Source organism: Pogonomyrmex barbatus, unplaced genomic scaffold (genome assembly GCF_055798465.1).
Source record: "Pogonomyrmex barbatus isolate J1 unplaced genomic scaffold, ASM5579846v1 scaffold3, whole genome shotgun sequence".
Classification (NCBI taxonomy): domain Eukaryota; kingdom Metazoa; phylum Arthropoda; class Insecta; order Hymenoptera; family Formicidae; genus Pogonomyrmex; species Pogonomyrmex barbatus.
Genome location: NW_028297127.1, coordinates 5,296,891 through 5,318,963, shown reverse-complemented (window position 1 = coordinate 5,318,963; position 22,073 = coordinate 5,296,891). Strand labels below are relative to the sequence as shown.

At 36.6% G+C, this 22,073-nt stretch overlaps 1 protein-coding gene across 4 annotated transcripts in view; it reads right to left on the bottom strand.

Annotated features, from left to right (window-relative positions):
* Positions 1-22,073, bottom strand: part of LOC105423285 (agrin) — a 433,811-nt gene that overhangs the window by 327,418 nt on the left and 84,320 nt on the right. For all 4 annotated transcript variants that reach the window (XM_089079439.1, XM_089079440.1, XM_011632973.3 and 1 more), the window contains exon 3: positions 18,164-18,199. In XM_089079439.1, coding sequence (XP_088935565.1) covers positions 18,164-18,199 — 36 coding nt within the window. The remainder of the gene's footprint in view (positions 1-18,163; positions 18,200-22,073) is intronic.

The window sequence follows — 22,073 nt, the reverse complement described above, 5'->3', positions numbered from 1 at the left end:
CAGCTCGTTACAAGACAACGAGCTTTCGACCCCGAACCCTCCGCCAGATGCTAATGGTAATCAGGGACCGTCGAAGGGTAAGTCAAACTACACATCAGGTATCAGGATACGAAGTTTGATCTCGTCTATGAGATAAGATAAAGCAACTTTCCCTTTCCACGAGGATAATACAAATAAATGGCATTGCTTGATGTACGAAATTGATTCTACGGCGATACATAGAAAATTTTACGGGATCTAATTAAATCTAATTTTTTAGATTAAATTTTCAAAAGAAAAATTATAGATTCTCATTGGAAAATTTATGAAAGCGTATATTAAAAATGTAATGTTTTTAGAAACGCGTTTCTAAATTTAAAATTTACTTTTCTTGTTGTTTTTTTAAGTATATTTCCTAATTTTGAATCATCGATAATAAATAATCTTCAGTTAATGATTCGCTCATTCAAATTTTAGATGCGCGTTACTTATAGAAAAAATAATTTAAACTGATTTAATTTTTAAATAAATATATAAATGACGTTCAAGCTAATGTATTTATGTATATAAATATATAAAAATAAATTTCCCAATTGAAGCGGCACGGTTATGATAATACAATATTCCCATTTAAATCAAATTTAGATACTTTAGTCTATGCTGTAACTGAATAGATTTTGGGAAATTCTATGAACCTATACTACGAAAATTCTTCCCGTAATAACGTGGAATAATAGTCTAAGACATGAAATGGCAGAGGAAATCCATAATGACAAATCCAGATAATATTCCGTCATAGAGCACCATTTCTAAGCACTCTTCATACAAAAGAGATTAAGGGAGCCAGTTACATTGATAGAATACCATATGCATTGCGTGTCTATGCACCTTGCTACAACACCTCACGTTGATTAATTCCATACTGCAAAACTGTTCGTGTTGGCGAACAGTTTCTCGACAGTGGATATCTTTGATGCAGTACACGACTATAAATCGACAGTCCGCTTTAACCCTCGTTGAAAAAAAAAAAGAAAAGCAAATTTTTATAAAAACTTATACCCGATCATGCGCAACGTATCGTCACAGATTCACATTGGGACGCTTACGAGCGCAGAAACGCAACGAGGGACGTTCGTTGGTCTATGCAAATTACCAGCGGTGAATGCAGCCGACTCGCGGCTACGCCGTATCAGGCTTAACGTGCATTAACATACGTAAGACCCGCCGCGCAACATTATAAAGTCTAATATATGTAGGAGGAAGAGGTGGCCCGACGCGTGCCGCGCGAGCCGTGAGCAACTTCGCCGACTTGCTTAACTTTGGTATTAGTATAGTTTGACCAAATGGCACTACCGTGCCGCTAAATGATAATTGATATGTAAATAGCCAATAACATGAGAATCTCTGTACATCTTTCTTCCGTAAGACTATAAAATAAAAATTATTATTTTCCTTTTTGTTTAAAATATGCATAAAAATTATAAATTTTAATGATACTATTAAAATCTTATGTTATTGAAATAAATTTAAATTCGGAAAACGTCAAATAGTTAATAGAATAAAATATTTGTAAAATATTCATAGAAAAAATGGAGTAAGTCGGCCAGGATATTTTCTATTTATAATGGAAAAATAAATAAATTACTTGAGATTGTATTATACGTAATTACGAACAAGGATTAAGCAGTGATTAAAAATTTCAAAAGAAAATATATATAAATAATAATATTTCTGTTCGCTTTTAAAACAAATCCAATTTCCATCAGGTACAAGTCACTGAATCATAGGTTCATTGTCGAGAACGAGATAATCGTATTCACGCGCGCTATCTGATTACGACGCTACACAGTGTCGCCGTCATAAAGCGAAGCAACGTCTACTTTAAAATCTAGCATGCATAATGCATCGTATGCACGCGGCAAACAAGAAGGACTGGAGGATAAACGCGAACAAAAACACGTTATTCTCTTGCTTCGTGTGTGTGTGTGTGTGTGTGTGTGTGTGTGTGTGTGTGTGTGTGTGTGTGTGTGTGTGTGTGCTCGCGCGTTCGCAGCCAGTTAATCATCGGACGGTGGAGAAACCTCGTTTGGAAATGTCCCTCTATGACCTGTACTCAAAAGAGACCCTACATATGGAAATAAAAGGAGAAGCTCGAACATGACATCGCCACTCCTCCCGCGTGCATCACGATACTTTTTTAATATCACTTCTGTTATCCTTTGACGGATTCCAATCCATCTGCAGCAGCTGCATGCTCCTATCCTCGTAAAGCTGACAGATCTCGGCGATGTTTAAAGCTCAGCGCATTCGCGTCATTTGTGCACACACTTTAATGATGAATAGATTACAATTTTAAAAGCATTCGCCTCTCTGACGGTTTACACTCTCGGAGGTTGTCGTAGAGAATAATTCATCATTTTTCTTCTTCTAGTTAAAAAATGCAACATATTTATTTTCCGAGAAGCTTTAAAAACCTTTTTTCAAAAATTATTAAAGTGAAAAGTAATATTCAGTTATATTCAGTAATATTCAGTTTCAGTAATATAAATAATCTGTCTATACATATGTACATATATAATAATAAATTTAATGATTTGAAAATGTATAATTTTCCATAATCTCTCCGTTCCAAGGCAAATAATGAATACAAAAAAATAATTTAAAACATTTTATAAAAAAAGATCAAATACAAAAAATATAGAAAGAAACTTTAAGACAAAATTTTTTTTTAGTGTATAGAATGTCTTTCATATTTCTTTAGAATATAAATAATATAGATATGATAGACATTAAAATTACAAACATTATGACAGTTTCATAAAAAATCCATTAAATCTTTAATTATATAATAAAATTAGTCTTCATTATTTTTTGTAAAATAATTCATAAGCGTATTATATTTGCTAAATAAAATAAACTAAATAATAATTTAGATAATTATCTTCTTAATATAACAATGCATTATTAAAATACAATAACATAAAAGTAAAGAGTAATCGATATCGATGTGGTCATGCATAAGAATCGTTTTTCATTCAGTAATTTTTCCTGAAATGTTATATCTTCGGAATAACCCGAATTGCGAATTGTAAATCTCTTTAGGTACTCTCCCGAGAATAACGTGTTAAAGAGAAACAGTTCTGGAGCTAACGCAAATGTAATGCCAAACCAGTATAAATCTATTGTTCACCTTTACGAGTAATTCCTGCTCGGCGTAAGAGGCGGATCGAAGGAAGCTACAGCTACGAAAGGGACCCAGAGTGGAAGTGGCGCTAAATTCTACAAAAAACGAAGATTAACCTTTTGTCTCTGGGCCAGCCACGGTGTTCCTTTGTCCGAGTTGAGCACTCTGTCGCGACACTCTGTTTTTGTCCAATGGCGCGCGCGATCCACTCCCTTTCAAACTCCACCGTCGCCGCGCACCCCCAACCTCTCCTCCTTTATTCTCACGCTACCTCCGCATACTGGCCACCGGCGGTTCGGTCCTTTCGGGGTTCGTTTCCACCCTTGCGTTTCAAATGCCTCAGTACCAACCCTTTTACACAACCAATGCTCGCGTCCAGACATTCACCCCCCGACCGCATCCAACCTCTGCCGCCCCCGTCTCTTGCTAAAGTTAAATCCTACGGCTCTGTAAAAGCCACCCTTTCCCGCGCCGGCGTGTTCCTTCGGCTTTTCCCGGACTGCACCGGCGGCGAGCGCATGCAAAGGCTTAAAATATTTTAACCAATCCTTGTAAAATGTAGCCACAAGTACGATGTATGACTCCGCCGTCACCATCCCCTCTATCGCGATTCCCTTCTCATTTTCCTCATCTTTCTCAACTCATCGATATTCACAAGTTTTCGTCTTTCTGAAATGCGCATGGATCGTACCGTAAATGAGCTACCTGTCATAATTCCCGCCGTTTATTTTCCACCAGAAATCGCACAGCAGTGACTGACCCGAATCGACTAAAAATTGGTAGGATAAAATGACGTCAATTGCGAACCAATATATAGAATAAAGACTTGAAACAGAATCTGCTTTTCCTGGCGGATAATCAATATGTTATTCATTTTAAGCAAGAAATTCCATTAACATTGTGTTTACGTTTCTATCAATAAAATTATTTTTTTATTACATTTAGTCGAACGTAATGTCAAAATAATTTTATTGACATGAACAGTACAACCAAATTGTTTTGTAAATAGTCATCTATGTCTGCTAATGTTATACATGTTTAAATAATTTCTCATTAACAGTCTTGTACTAAACAGGTTTACTTGATTGTTGTGAAGTTATGTAAAATTTTGGAAAAGAGATAAATGTTATCTTCATGTACAAATAAATGCTATAAATTTAATATTCATAACAAATGTTTCGACGACAGAAACCCTTTTTGTATTACTGACGTCGCTCGGCATCTCTCCTGACATGCTAAGGTAGAATGCACTGAAGAACAATTCACGCTAAGTAAGTTATAGCTCGTAGTAAGACCGTGGAAAGAGAATGGGTCGACCACTATGCGGTCGGTCTGACCTCACCGCGAGGCATTCCACTGCTACTTAACGCTCAATACGTTCCACTTAGAGCTGACCTGCGTCTATCCTTACCACCTAACGCTGCTTCGGACGCCGACATCTCCGCATATTAATTTTAGAGGCCAAACTGAAACACTTGTTCTCTTGAAAAGGATACAAAATAGATCAGAGATTGGGCGAGAAATTGAATTGAACAACCTGATAAAATTTCATAGTAAAAATTTCCAAAAATTTCTTTAATTTCAAAATTAAATGCGATATCTTACTATACATAAGTATGTCCGATTTAATAACATGAGTTAATCAATAAAGAAAAGTTTCAAATTAAATTAATACAAATATTCGACATATCATATTAATATAAATTAATTTTTGTAATTTAATTAATTTTATTTTCGTTTTTTATGTATTTATAAATTATTGTATAGTCAATGAAATTGAATAATACATATTTTTCTTAAAATTAAAAAAGATTAAAATTGATTCATATCTACAAGTCACTTAATCTTATTAGACAGAAAATGATAAATATTTAATGTTAAAATATTTAATGCAAAGAATTTGATTATAACTTAATTTTACTCTGTAGTGAATCATAAATGACAAGATTTATTTTCGCTTTTTGTTTTTTTTTTTTTCACTATAAATCATAACTCTTTCCGCGGTTTTAATAGCGCTTTTCCCGTTTTCCCTCGTTTCCACAGAGAATAACACAATGGGCAGAACAATGGACCGTTAGGTATTTTTACACGGATTGAAATTCGGGTGACTTGCTGAGCCGACGTTTTCGCTAATCACTCGCCGGTATCCGATGCAGAACGCTCGGTTCGGCGAAGCGACACCGGCGAGACAATAGAAAATTTGCAGTCCGCCATCCACTTTATCCAATCGCATTTGGTTTTTTGGCGTTTTTTTCCGAATGAGAAAACGGCTATCGTGCACCGGGCAAACCTCCCCCATTTCCCCTCCTTCGCCCCGCTTGAATTATGCGATTATCAGACATAACGGCCGGCGTACGTGCGGCTGCAACGGTGCATTGTTGCAATCGCACCGCGATGCATCGACCGACGAAATGTCGTTACCGGGCCCAGCGTGATCGAAAAATAACGAAACAAAGAGAGAGTGAGTAAGAGAAAAGGAAAGAAATAAAAGCGAAATGGATTTGTTACGAGACATGTTCCTAGAAAGAAACGTGGAAATGAGTCACGATGATAACACGGAAAATCATGAAAATAGATGAAAAAGATCGAAAGCGTGAAGCAGTTATTTCTGTCGTTTCACGATCCTTTCTCTTCGTGAAGAATTTCTAGTAGCTGAATCGATTTCGAGAAGGGTGACAGGTCAACATCGAGGAATTTTCTCAATCAACGTAAAAAAAAAAATCACAATTAATTTCTAACAATGCGCAGACGAGAGTTATCGATTACAGCAAGTCGAGTTGAATTAATCATATCAAAACCTATCAAGCATAACAGCTGACATATCAAATGTGCTGTAGAACGGTATTGTCGCGATCGAACGGTGCATCAACTGTCGTGATTTTGGCGGCAACGTGGTGATTCTCTCGGAAAGAGAGAAAAAGAGAAAGAAAAAAAGATTGAAGGTTCCGCGCGTTAAAAAAAAAGAACCCGCCATCGGTGAAATACTGCCCAGAAAACCGAACGGTCTTCATAAATCCAGCGCGTAAATCAGTCTTTATGGAGTCTTCCACTGGGGGAGGGGGGAGGAGAAGAGAAGAGGGCAAGAGGGGAGACGACAGAGGCTATTTGGAACATGTGTATACGGGGTGTCCCAGGAAGATTGGGATCTATCGCAGAAATGTATTCTTTAACTAACAAAGCTGCTTCCCGTTTTTTTGCACAAAAATTTGATCAATCTTCATGTCTTCCTTCATTGCTTATTTATTATATATAAAATGTATATGACAGACTGAAATTTGAGTCGAAAATCGATTCTTAAATCACATTCGTACATTTTTATCTATCAAACACATAAATTATAAAAACAGATTTTGTATTTATTAGAGTTTTGAATATTAAATTAATGAGGTATAAATACTGATATAATCGAAAACATCTGGTCCTTAAAAAGATCGTGTATTGTCGATGCGGGAAACTGTCGGCCGTACGATTATCGGGATTACAGGATCGAAAATTAATAACGAAATACCAGCGACGAACGCACAGGATAAATCATTTTGCGCCCGATAAATATTTCCACCGACGTTGGCCTCGAAAGGCAGGGCCGGCTATCGGTCACGGATATCGGCCAGTGATTTATCATCGATTAAACGGACGTAATGCACCATTGTTGCTGGAAACGCGCAGCCAGATAGGCAGGTATATGAGGTCGTATCAGGATTCCGCTCATCCTAGTATTGAGTCGCAATCGGCCGTGTATCTTGAACTCACGGCAGCGTGGTGAGCCCGGCGAAAGGGGCGCGACCAGAACGAGCCGCACAATGCCGCGCATTATTGCCGCAATCGGTTATCCGACTGGTTCGTCTTCTAAGGACCGCTCTCAGATAGAACCGCATACAATCGGTTCGATACATCCCGCTGAGGAGCACTTTCGCAACGATATTGCCGTACAATATCGAGACGCGCTATTCAGATCCGAAACCGAACCGCTCCCCTTCCCGTCTGATTTTCAATAAATAACAGAACTTCACAACCGGTCGTATTACGCGCGAATGAAATCGTCGAGACGATTTCGAGAGAGACGAGCGGAATATATTCATACCGATCCATTTCGATTGTTTGGAGATTGAATATTCTGGTAATATACTTCTTTTTCTTGGCAAAAATTTAAAGAAAGGATCATCCGATTCGATATACGTGTTTTTATTTCTAGACCTCAGCTTCAGATACTAATTCAATTTCTATTGATAGACTTTGTTTAATGTGTGTTTCCGAGTGGTCGACGTGCGAAATTTTGAATGTTTGTTTCGTGTATCTAGTTTTACGAGTCTGTCCAGAGCATACGTGATAAAATTATGCAAGTCTTGTTTCACAAACAATTTACAACTTTCTCCATCTCTCTCTCTCTCTCTCTCTCTCTCTCTCTCTCTCTCTGTCTGTCTGTCTCCCTCTCTTTCTCAGAAACTGCCGAAAGCCATGGAAATGTATAGACGAATACTTGCTATCATAGTATTCCCCTTTGCTCGCAAGCACGTTGTGCTTGAACTCGATATCGCGCGGGCACAAAGGGGCTCGTCGATGTGAGCTATAGTACCGGCATTATGGGCACATAGAGGGTTCAATGTGACAATCCAAGAGATGTATTCAGCGCGCGTATCAGCCTTAACACCGTTCCGCCACCCCTATATTTTCGCACGTGAATTGAAACAGTAACAGGACTTCTTAACAGATTATTATGTTCAAGAACTCAAAAAATTTGTAGAGACTCATTACACATATTAAAAATTGACATAATATATTTAATTACTTGCTTATAAGTTCACTTCGACTATGTCGGAATATAAGATAATACTACGCAAAGATGTCAAAATTTATTATTTATGGGAAAATTAATATTCCATTAAAGTCCATTTGTAATTATCTTGATAGTATTCGTTTTACTTGCATCTTTAAAGCGCAATTTGTATAAAACTTTCTCTAAAAGTCTCATTGTTAAATTCATAATCTCGTAATTGTATTCCAGTTTTAACTTCATCAAAGAAAAGGTCAGAGATTATTTAAAAATGTTGAGTTGAGTGACGGTACGGTCAGTATAATTCGCGAGATATTTTCTCCTGATGGAAAAAAGCTAACTGCAGAGACACACAGGGGAGAGTTAAGATGTTGAAAGACCATGTAAAGTGCACCGCGTGTTTCACGACGCGCTCTACTTCGGTTGCCACTTCCCCTTTGGATGGAAAAACGTTTTCGCGTACGGCGGTTTTCAGGTTTCTTCTTTTCGTTTTCAAAGGGACGACTCGTATAAAGTCGAGGCGGAGAACGCGGCGCGTGTTCGTCGAACGCGCACTTGTATAAATCGGTGGCGGTAGCGATACAGAGAAGGGGGTTCGTAAATCTCGACCAGGCGATCCCGAGGGAACCATGTCTCAGTCACAGCACGCTGCTGCAGAAGTTGCGGGATCCTGCCAGGAATACGTACACTTGCGCGCGCGCGCGCGCACACATACAAATGCGACGGTAACCGGGTGGCGTACAGGTACACGAGAAACCGGAGAAACCGCGTCAATCTCGCATTTAGTTAATGCGACTTTAATCCGCTAATTTAAGGTCGTGCCGTTAAGCCCAGATTTATCGACAGATTCAACGCGCGACGATTTTAACGAACGACCGCGGTAAAACCTACTGGCGATGGTGCCTTGTACGCGGTTACCGTCACGGTAAAACATGTTTCAAAGACTCACACAGGCAATCAGAGCTTCAGGTTTAATATTTTATTTTACAGTAGAGAGAGAGAGGAAAAAACGTAAATTATTATATAAAATGATATTTGAAGTTTTAAAAGAAGCTTTTATATACATAAATTATAGATTCCTTTTCAGTGGAGTGTCCACAGAGAGATTATTTAACCAAGCGCAAAGTACAATAGTTAATTAAGTGGAAAATATACTTGATTTAACTACGTACCCGACATACTTAATGCATATATTGAAACATGCAAATTAATTACTTAATGCTCAAAGTTAACAGTTAAGTAGTTATTTACAAAGTTAGACATCCAAGTGACCAGTGCGTAACTACTAGTTTAATCTCAGGTTAAACGATTTAACAGCTGTATATTGATTATGTTTAATATACACAATATATTTCAATCCTTAATATATAAAAGGAAATAAAAAGAGATCGTGATAATAATAGTTATACAGTAATAGTTATTACTTGTTAAAATAACTATTTTATAATATTAGATATTAGACATAAGTGGACATAAAATTTAAAGTGTGTAAGTAATGTCAATCAATAATTTTATTAAAAATTAAAATTAAAATAGAGGAGGAAATATATGATCAAAATTTTACACTTTAATTAGAAAGATAGAAGTAAGATTCATTGACTAAACAAGCTGACTAGACAAGCAAATATAGATTTAATTTCAGACAAATGCAATATATGTCATCATATGACACGACTTCATTTGACCTTATTGAATAAAACCCCTAAAAAAAGTTTCACATTTCACAGATAAATATTCTGTCATTTTAAATCAAATTTTATTTCTCAGGCACTGATAAAATATCTATGTGGACTTTATATTTAGACAAAATATAATTCAATTCAATAGAATAATACCAGCAAAATATATCATTGGAGATATATCGGTTAAAATCGTGAAACGAACGATAATGTGATTTTAAATGCAAAATAAACACATTCGGTAATAGTAAATTTTAAAAGATACATATTATTAATTTCATTAATTTCATTTCGTAACAGCGAACAATTCTTACTTTTCACGTCTGTTTCAACAGATCCTATTTTTCCGAAAAAAATACCAGAGAAGAATGGGGTGAAACGTCGATAAACGAGGTCGTCGGTCCACGAGATTCGCTCGGTTGATTAATTTATGCCCTCGATTTTTGGTGGCGCGTGGATATAGGCGTTCCTGTCCTTCTTTTTTAGTTACCGTACTGGCGCACTGACATTTTCGCGCCGACTGATATTCGATGCAATGGGCCAGGAACACAGGGTCGTCGATTATCGCTTTCAGAGGGAGCCGACAGCCCGTCGCATTATTTTCGCCCTTCGTTGTGGATTTAACCCAGAAATACTCGACGACACGTCGCCCTCGATTCTCGGGACATCGTTTGGGACAATCGTAAGTATAGCCTTATCTTTCCATTTCTCTTGCGTCCGTTTTATTAACGACAGTAGAAAGCTGACCAAATTTATTTTCCCGGATGTTAGAAGTTAGATTGATCAATAAAATATCGTTTATTACAATGTATCAAGACGTATTAATATTATTTTTAAATCCAACCGACTCGCGCGCTATTTACTAATCATTAATTAATAATTAATACCTTCGATTAAGTTGGCCCTCCACAATTTTTCTCGAGAGGAATTGCTCGCAAATTGATTTCGGATTTTTAAAAATGCGTGTCTATTTTTACAACATATGACAAAGCCAAGGTTTTTCGTTTTTTTTAGAAATTAAGTAGTCTCTATTTTTTCATCACTACAATTTAAAATTAAAGTTGAAATTCGAAGGAATTTTTCTAAATTTTGAATGTGAAATAAATAAAAAAATAAATTTAAAAAAAATAAAATCATAAGATCTTTTGTAAATAATAATTTTTGTTTATATCACATAATGCAATTTAGAAACTAATGAAGTTATTTTTAAGTTGTAACAAGAATCTTTCATTAGCAACTCGTTAGCATTTTTATTTACATATGGATAATACAAATCCTTTTTTTAATGCTACTAAATACGATAACGAGAATATTCATTTCCTTTAATATCTTTTAATTTTATAATTGTGTTACGTCATCAAAGTGACTTTATCATAGTATGATAGTACGGAAAAGCGACATTGAAAAATGCGGAATATTTTCATGTTCCCAGCCTCGTAAAATATTATTATTCAATATATACATAATATTCAACTCTATCAATACGCCGATATATTTTTTTTAATGATTTCAATTTATATTACAAAATTGTTGCTTGGTGGATGTCGATCAATACCCATCTATATAAAAATGTACTATAAATGTATGAATAAATATATCACTGAATAAATATATCACTGAAGTTTTCCAACTTTAATCGAAAATTTTTTTTGTCGAATGTAAATCGGTATATTATATTTCAAATAATGATAGAAAAAATCTATATTTGTTGCTTAAGATAAAAAATTCAATAACTTTTTGTATGTTTTTAATTCTTCCGTAACTGTTATAGATATACTGTAAATTTTTTATTACATACAGTTCTAACGGGGATTCTTTAAATAAATATCAATCAATTAAATCTCTTCGAATCCCGCGAACGTTTCTACTATAGCTCTCGGTATCGGGAAACTATTGCGGGAAACTGTTATCGGCGAAAGTCAATTAGCTCTGTGCTCGCCGGCCTGAACACATAGTGGCACAATAATGTAATAAAATGTTTATGTTACTGCGCACCTGCCGCTTATCGCAGAATAAACTGAAGAGAAGCTCGGCCATCGCAAAATTCATTGTTGATGAGGCGGAATTCGATCCAATGAAATATATCAACATTAATTGCAATAATCTAATTAATTAGTTCAATTATACATATTTAACTGCAATATCAAGGGAAAAAATTATTAATTGTTAAAAATTCTCAATTTTTTTATAATAAAATATCTACAAAGTAAATGATAAAATTATAATTTGAAACTGTATATCGAAGAGAAAAAAAATGTACGATTAAAAAATAATAATTTACTTCTTCACTTTACGGAGTTTCATAAGCTCTCTTAAAATTAATCAATAAAAAGTAAAATGTATAAATAATTCTACTATTTAAAAAAACATACATAAGATAAATTAATAATCAATTTTCGGATAAGTTTAATATTTTTTGGACTTATAAAAATATTTGTACATATCATATTAGAATTATTTAATTATCGTCAAAGTCTATCTTGACATTTATAAAATTTAGACATGAAGAGTTAAGATAACATAGTATCATCAGCGTTTATTTTCAGTTGACATTATTATAACCACAAGTAAGTGACATAGTTATATTTCACTGTTGTAATTTTAATACTGCGACGACTTTATTATTGATTCACAAATAAAACAAAGTGTTGTACAGACAATAACTGCGCACGTAACTGTTACGCAATGCAAGGCTATTACGTATATCAGATGTGAGATCGAGTACACTCCAAAAGTGGTACTCCAGCTAACTGAGATGCTTTAACGAGTTTCATCGTATGCAGATTAATTTTGATCAAAGCATACTAATTCCAAAGCAAATTCTGGAAAGTTTATTGGACATTGCAATTGTTTTCATACCAATGTATCTTATAGTCTTATTCATATCTATATCAATAATTAATAGTATAAATGAATAGTAATCACAAGAATTATCTATTCATTTATATGAATATTATTTCTTAATTTAAGTAATTTCTCTTCCAATATCAATTTATCATCTGTTAATAAAATAGTAATAAATCTAGATTCATGTAATAAATGTAAAAAATATTTCATAGAATATCACACTTATTATTTAAATTCCTTGAACACCTCGTTGATTATTAAAACTTAATAAATAATTGCACAACTGTTTTGTTAAGGTAGTAAAGAAGATTCTTTAATACAACAAGACTCTGTTTACTATTATAATAGTTAAATAAATGATTTAGTTTTCGATATTTTACTAAAATTTGTTATGCTAAAATTCAACAAGTTCAATAAAATCTGAAAAAGCGAGATAGATAAAAAGTGACACAACAATCTTCTTTTCGGTACCAAAAAACTCCCTATCACACAGGTCGTTACTTCTTCCGTAACAAACTAACGATTGCGTAAAACTCTTTCTCGCATCGACTTCGCGTAAATCCTCAACTGTTCTCCTCTCGCTTGATCGACGTCTCGCAAGTAAAACCGAGATCGAGCACCGGAAAGAGAGTGTGTTTGGAGAGTGCAACAAGAAGAAATCGCGGAGCACAGGAGCGCCGAGGTACGAGGCGAGGGCAAGTTGGATTTAGTAGACGGAGGGGTGGCTGAGGGAGAGGGAAAGGGTGTGGAGGGTGGAGGGGGAAGAGAGACGCGGTCTCGCCGGGAAAAGTTCGCCCTCCTCCGCCTGCGGGAAGCAATTTCTTAGCGTAACCTTATCACCGCTCTCGTAGGTAGGTGCGACGCGACGTCGCGTATTCGATAAAGGCATACTACTCGCGACTGTCGCGCGCAGCGCGTGCCGAACGCGCGCGCGATAAAGAGAAAGTTCCAAGTTTCCGCGGAAAAACAAGCCGGAATGCTAAAAGCGGTAAAAGCTCCCTCCCCGCCTCCTCCTTCGTCATTGACCTTCGACCAAGTTTCGTACACGTTTCCCTCGCGTTCTCTCGCGACCCTCTTACATACACATCTGCGCAGTAAACACCAGTTTATTTTCCGTATTACCGGGCCCGTCCTTCGCGAGGTTTGTTTTCAGGTAATTGAGTAATCGATAATTCCTCCCCCGCTCTCCCCCTCCTCGCTAATGATAGTACCTCGGCGTATCGTATAATTGCAGTTAAATGGCGATAAATCATCTCTTTGTGAAAAATATACGGTCGGGTGGTATCTACGTGGTGTCGATGATATTGATGATGAATTAACGAGATTGCGGATGGAGTGGATATGGTAAACAAGCGCGCCGTCAATAATTGATGACAAACGATTACCGGATCCCGAGATTCTCCTTTTTTTTTTTTTTACGCGAGCGCTTTCAAGAACGCATGTACGCGCGTGCGAATACGGCTATGCGCTCGTTCGGACACGGCTGTTAAATAATCGATTCGCCGAGCACTTCGACGGACGGCGCAACATCGGCGTTACCGCACTCGAGTGTACACAGAGGCGTCGTCCCGTTACCGGTAAATCGAACGGCCAAAACGCAGCAGTCGCGTATCGTTTCGCCGGCCGTACCCCTCGAGAGATGGCACAATGGCGTTCCGGTGGCCTTTTAGCGAATGAAAGCCGCCCCGGTCCTCACCTCCATCCCGGCAGACCGCGACGGTCTCGGTTTCAAATCGCATCGATCTGCCCGCTGCGGACTAGGTTTACGGGACAGCGGTTCTCAAGCATGCGTGCACGCGGCATATTTGGCATTGCGCGACGCATTCTGAAGGAACGAACGTCCGCGTTTCTGTCCTGCGTTTTTTCCCAGTGGCGGAAATAGTTCCAATCGCAAGCTTGGGAAAATATAAAATATTCCAAGACTTCCGCATTCCTTTACCGTCTATACGAGAGCGTTGTGGTGATATATTATTTTCTTCAACTATTTCGACTAAATTAAAAAAAAGGAAAAGAATATATTTTTTTTTAATCTCAAACTGTTAATAACCCTTCGACGAAGTTATAGATTTATTCGCAAATTCTTCGTGGAACGCAACGAAACCGACCATAGAAGATAGGGGTTAGTCATTCCTGCGTTATTTACATGTGCACATAACTATATAGCTAATGTAATATGCGAATATGTAACTACACGCCTGTCTGTTTGCGGAGAGAACTTTGTGTTACATATAATACACGTATTTCCCTTGATGTACGTTCTGTTGCACATATGCGCATTTTCGATATTCGAGCGAATATGTAGAATCCGCGAAATAGCTATTAAATACACTCCATCGAATTAATCATCCTAACGGCCACACTATTATCAAACAAATATGATGAGAAATATTGATATTAATTTAGTGTTTATTTAGTGAATTTGATCTTAATATAAAGATATCTCAGAAAAAATATGTATCTTAGAAAAAAAGGATATAAAAAATTGTTCTTTTAACATTAAAAAATAAATAGGACAATCTATGTAAATTATTGCAATTTGTTTTCCAGAAATTATTATTGATAGTGGCAATATTCTTTTTTGCGATTTGTTAGTAAAAGCCATTAGTAGCCAATCGGATTTTATCTGAAACAATATGTTTTATTTTATATAAATCTGTTCTGCTCGTTATTCTGTACGTGTAAATGTTAAAAGTTATCAAACAATTGTATAATAAATATTATAATTCATAAAATATTTCATACTTTAATTTATATCATCTATTAAATTTCTATAAAAGTAGTAAATCTAATAATTTTAATTTACGGTAATTAGGATATATTTTCCTCACCAAAAAGCGCAAATCTGAAAAAAATTTGTTTGTTAATTCTTGTTAATTTCCAAGAAGGTAAATTACTTTTTACTTGAACAATTCTATGATGCATTAAGATTCCTGGAAAATAGAGAAATAATAAATTGATTTTTAATGAATTGACTTTTTATTGAAAAGATGTAATAAATTTAAAGGAATCCCTTTATAGAATTTCTTATTAGTATTTACAACGTGCTATGTAATCAGCCACATTTTGCTGATAAACACGTCGAGCGCAATATTATATAGTTAGAAGATGTGCAGGCAGTTTCAATATTAATATAAACATGATGTTTACTTCATAGATATACATAGTGCATGACGTATAATCAATGCCTGTGTAGCAAGTAGCCAATTTCGAGCTTTATATCGCTGCAAATGTAATAGCTATCTTACAAATATTACGTAAGTGGACTTGTCCATACGCCGCTTCATAAAAAAATATAAAATGCAAAAGTTTATATAAAACGACTGGTTCGACGAAATATTTGAATAGAAACTTATTAGACATTTAGAAAAATATTGTTTATATAATTTCTTCATTATGTCTTTTTTACGCAAAAAAAAATTTTAATATATTGATTGATATATAAAAATTTAAGTATATTGAACGCATAAAAATGAGATGAAAAAGAGAGAAACGGTAGATAGAAGAAGAAACGAAGAATTTCAACGAATGTGAAGTAAGAGTGTAATTAAGGAACGGAAGCTGATTATTTAAATCAGGTAAAGTGAACCTTGCTCTAATTGAAATTGAATCTGGGAGTTAATTATAAGGATGCTCTCGGAAATTAAGAAGAAAAATCGATGGTCAATCAATCTTCGATGGTTTGAATAATTAATGCTTCTTCACTGCAACGTATTTGTTTGATATTTATGATTTGATATAACAAAAAAGTGCTGATTATCTATAATATATTAATAATAAAATATGAAGTATGCCTTTCTAAGAACAGCTATGTATGTGTGTGCATACGCTTCTTGTTAAAGAATTCGAAAATTTGTAAAAATTCTTTACTGATCAAAGAATGAAGAAAGTATAAGTATTGAATAGTCTCAGCATTTTTTGCACAAGTTATATATCACAAATCTCTGACAAGAGTTAATCAACGATAAAGAAAGTAGACATGATAACAAGACTACTACAGTAACGAGTATAGTCCAATTGTAGTAGTTCGAGTGAGTTCGAGGGGAAAGATGCGCGGGGAAAGAATCTAAGGAACGAAAAAGAGTCTTATTCGAATATAATACAATTTGCGGAAGAAGGGGGGGGGTATCCCGACTATGATGAGCAATTTCGTATTTGGAGAGCCTGAAGATGCTGCCTGGAAGCGGGTTGCGCCCACTTGGGATTATCTCGGCAGTGACTACGAAAAATAAGGCGCGGTGAGGTGAGCTCGGAAATACCAAGTAGACTGTGTCAATATCTGCGTATGCGATGCACGTATATCGCCGCGGGAAAACGAGTGCCGGCGGTAACATCGGTAGCGAGCGAGAAATTTTCCAGTGTGTTATGTTTTACTAAGGATTGTTTGTATTTTATTCAAATATATATATATATATATACGCGTGTATACGTGTACAACGTTGCGCGCGCGTACGAAATGCAGAAGAGGAGGAAAGGGATGCAATCCCGGAGTATGAGTCGCCACCGAGAATTCTGATATTTCATCTCGTTTGCGATACCGTCCTCATTTTATGAATGATGCTTTTATAATTTTCCGCAACCGAGTTGAACATCAACGGAAATTTCGACAAAGGTACCACCTTTTAGAGAGATCTGAGTAAGGAACGGGGAATAGTTTTCAGTACCGCAAAAGCTCCTCGTGAAAATGTCGTATACATGCAATTTTGTTTCCGTTTATTCGATATAATTCGCAGCTTCTCGAAAATCACGCGACGCACAATTAAATTCGTATCCGGAAATTTTCAGCTAAAAACCGTTGCTAAAAACCGTTGCCATATTTTATCGCGATTTATGGCTGTTTTCTTCGATCGAATCTCTCGAACGATTATGAGATTATAATTATTCGCGCGGGATAACGAGGTGAATTAAACGTCGTTAAGAGGCGCGGACGTGCCTCGCGCGGGAATGGCGAAAAATGTATCTTTAAGAGCCGTGTTATCCACAATGTTGCGGGACGCGGCGCGAAACACGCGTGTTATCGTAATCGTTTTGGCGGCGATAACGCAATTTCATGCTACGCGAGGCCACACGCGCGTCCCGTGTAATTGAGCCATGTCGCCAGCCGTTTGAAAGGCACCATTCCATTTCGGCTCGCATTCCCATTGGATTATTTTTCGGAACAACACGTCGCTGAACGTCGCGTGTCGGATTATCTAAATCTGTGATTTCGCCAGGAAGTCCACGCTTCGTTTTGCGAAAGCGTATCGGTGAATTCTGTGCGCGCGCATTATCAATGAAGTGGAAATTGTCGATTTCGTTTATTCGTTTTTTTTTTTTTTTTTAGATATGCCTAACTTTAGATATATAATGTTTAATTCATAGCGTTTTCCACGATACACAAATCGATTTCAAGTTAAATAAATGCGAAATAAGTTGTGGAGATAATTCGCAGAAATATTCGTGAATTCTCACGAATGGGAATATTTCGTGTTTTTGAGAAACGATGTATCGTAATTGCTTAATGCCGGTATTAACGAAAAGCTACTGCTCAAAAGACTGGAGAAGTACAGAATGACGCTGTAATCTTCGTTTGGAAAATCAATATTATCATATAGCGTGCGTTTGTAGCAAAGCGGTATATTCCAAGTTTCAAAGGGATGAGGCGCTTCCCGCGATTTAGATTGGCATACCATTAGTATTACGTGTATTATGACTGAAAATACTTACCCTCGATAATGGGATGGCGCGGCTTGTAGGACATGTCTGAAAAGAAAAAAGGGGTTAGTATTAGCGAAATTAGTTACAAGATACATATATGCACACTTAGCTAATTATTCACAAAGCTGTCTATTCACAAAGCTAATTATTCGTTGTCTTTACACTTTTACCATTATAATTAAAAGACAGTCATTAAATTATTTTAATTTGGAATTTGTTGTTAGTAAAGATAAGAATAACAGCCGAATGTTTTGATCGCTTTCTTATTTTCTAGCTCTCGTGATCCATCAAAATTTTCAATTACAAACGTTATGTTTTTATTAAAAACAAGCTGTTATTTCTCGAATATATTATAAATTAAAAATAATACAGTCATGAGACATTTTATATATTCTGAAATGATTCGTGCACCGTGGGATGAAACTATATTGCTGGTATAATAAATTTATAAAATAACATTCGCTTCTCGTCACAAAAGTGGCAGAAACCTTCTATCTAGCCGTTTAAAATGCAAACTAATTACAACGACACAATTAGCATTGCGCGCAAGCTGTGAAAGAGATTTCCGCCGTCCCCTCCCTCACATTCTCTCTCTCTCTCTCTCTCTCTCTCTCTCTCTCTCTCTCTCTCTTATTCCCTCTACGTGAAATTAAGTAATTTATATTAGTGCTTACGTCGCGATAAGATTTATTCTATTTAACTGATGCAAGTTAATTAAAGGCTTTAATTTAATTAAAGTCCACCTTAATTAAGTGGCCATTCTTACCAGTGTCCCGGACGCGGCTCTTGTCGCATAATGAGTCTCGCGAGACATGGAAATATAAACGTACAAAGCGTCTATGTAGCTCGCGCTTAGGGAAGGCACAAACGCAACACCAATATTCCAGAAATGCAGGCGTTTGACAGAGGAATATAGTATTACCTCTCATTGCAATGTATGTTTATCAACAGATAATATTGTCTTATCGATTCTTGTTACAAGTGACAATGACGTTGTAAATCTTATAAAATAATACAATAAATATATATTTGACATATTTATTTGATATATTGTTTCTTCTAAAATTATTTGTATAATTTTCATTTCATTTTGACATTTTTCAAATTATTCAAATATTCATTTTAACATTGTAAATCTAAAGAACATTATAACATTATAATTGCAAAGGCCGAACGTCAAGAAAATTAGAACAGCCGGTCGCGTTTTGTGAACGAACGGTCAGAAGCTTCTCGCGAAACTTTTAATTATCTGAAGAGCCTTTTAATAAAGAGATTCCATGCGGTCCTATGACGTCGAAAATAATTACAAGTTTTCATATGAAATTCGAGAGACGCGCAGAAAACGGATTGCCAAACGGCGAACGTCCATCACAAGAGCACCGCGAGATCAGTGACATATTGTATGCGTCGGGATGAGAGTAACGGAGAAAATAACTGGAATTTCTCGAGGCAGAATATTAATCCTCCGCTTTCATCACCCCGTCGCTCTAAACAAAATTCCGCACACGGCGAGCAAATGCATATAACGAACAGAGGAAAACGCCGCAGTTCCACATTAAATTCCGGGCGTTTATTCTTTGATAATTCGGTAGTCTCCTTTGAAATTTAAATTGCAACATAATTATCAAGCTTGTGGCGTAGAGAAATAGCGAACAGTTAAATTACGAATGTATCACTGAATGTGTCACTGATACGCTTAAAGAAGATTATGTGTGAAATGCGAAGAACGCTTTACAGATAAATCAATTTGTTAACTCTATTCTCTGAAACTCAGTGACGATTGAATCTTGAATAAAGTACATCGAAAAGTACATCAAATTGCGATTTAATCGAATCCATTTTAGCTTATCTCGATAGTAATCGGAGGGAACAATCGAAGCTCATTCACATAGATTATTTACGAAAGATACTGTAAGCGATATTGTAAGGAGCGCAAATATCACCGCCGCGAAACCGGAAACAAGGTATTGAAATGCGTGATGCGAGTAGAGCGATGTGTTAAGCACGCAAATCGGGTGTCCCATAAATTTCCAATTTCGAACATTCGGAGAAGAGTGCGCTGCGCCGCACCAGAACAGATCGCTCAGGATTGCACGTTGTATATCTGGTGCGCCATTGCGGCGCAGTTTCAGCCACGCGGCGTCGCCAAAGCATCGATATGTATGCAGGTCGACTGTATGAGAATTTGCGCGCGCCGATATCCGCGCCGATATTCTCCCTTTCCGGCTATACACGACACGAGATACGACGCCGGCGGGGTTGACGCACCCCGTCGGGAAACACATGTCGCCACGCGCCGCGAGGGATAACGCGCTGATTGGAGGCTTGCGAGACGCGCGTGTGCATCCGTGAGCAATTCGCGTACAATTCGCACAAGAATCTTAAACAAACTTGCTTAAATAACTTGGTTAAATAATGAGACCGTTCAAGCGCAGCGAAACGTGATCGTCCACTTTTCACAAACGAGACTCGATTACGCGCACCACATTGAACGTGATACTTCTCATCTTTGTTCATTTATTTATAGCTTGAAACATTATATCATACATTATATTTCTATTAATAATCTATCCATAAATGTATTCGATTTCAATTATATAAACTCGCGGCTATAAACTCTGCATTGTGCATTTGATTTAAATACAACTTATATTAATTATGGAGTGTAAAGATCGATTATATTATAATTGCTCTAATACCCTTAGAGAAGACAAAATAGCACACGGCTATTATAATATAATTCTAAAGTTGAATTGAATTTATGTAAGTAGAGATATATGTAGAATAATGTTTTTTTAATTCGCACAATTTATTTATGTTTCTTATTGTTTTTATAAAATTGGAATGTGGTATTTATTTTCAATTTTATATAGTTGGCACTTCTTTTTTTGAACATGCATGTTTATACAATCAGTCTTTTGGCTTTCATTGGTACACAGATGTATGCATTTTTTGAATTTTACGACGAATTGATATTGCTTATAATGCGTCTATTTACATGATACCTGGAATTATTCTGTCTAAGATATCAATAGAATCGAGGTCCATTCGGATATCGACTTCGCGATAACCATCGAGACAATAGGAAACAACGTGGTTGAATAAACTTGTTAAATGACTGGATACGGATTTGCGCACAGAAACTTCGTAGAGACGGAAGGTGTATCGTGTCCGGAAGATTGCACAGATCGATTTTATACGTACTCGAGAGCTCAATAGAGTTCATTGTTCCTGAGAAAATTGCAGGATATCGATGAGAGAGAGAGAGAGAGAGAGAGAGAGAGAATGATAAAAAATAGAATCCGCAAGAAGATTAAATCGTAATATGTGTTGCAAAATTGAAAAATTCTACTTCTATCAAATATAATAAATTGAGAAATAAAATATTTCTTTAGTGCAATTTGCGTTTTAAGTTCAGTCTCTAACGTTGGGCTCGACTTCAGTGCACAGCTGTTACATGGAAAGCGAAACAGAGAATGAAGCATTTACAATCCAAAAACGATGGAAACGGGAATACCTTAACGCGCGCAATAAATTCCCGACAAACGGCGGCGTTGTAAATGTGGTTAAATTTAAACGTGCATAAATATTCAATGCCCGCGCGCGCGCAATATCACGCATTTTAGACCGATTGAACGCGTTCGAGCGCGACGGCCGGTAATTCGTATCTTTTATCACGCGTACTTTATCGCGATTCATAAACATAATGTCTCATACTCGTGTAAGGGGGAAGGTGGGGCTGGGAGAGGGCGGCTATTTCATCGCGAGAAAATTTCGCGCCGTGGTGCACGCAGACGCTATTCTTCATTCACCCTTTTTGCATTCGACAGAGATGCGCGCGCGCGCGCGCGAGAGACGGTCGTGAGATCTCGCCGGAAATGGCGGTGAAGTACTCCCGACTTTCTGTTTCCTCTCATCT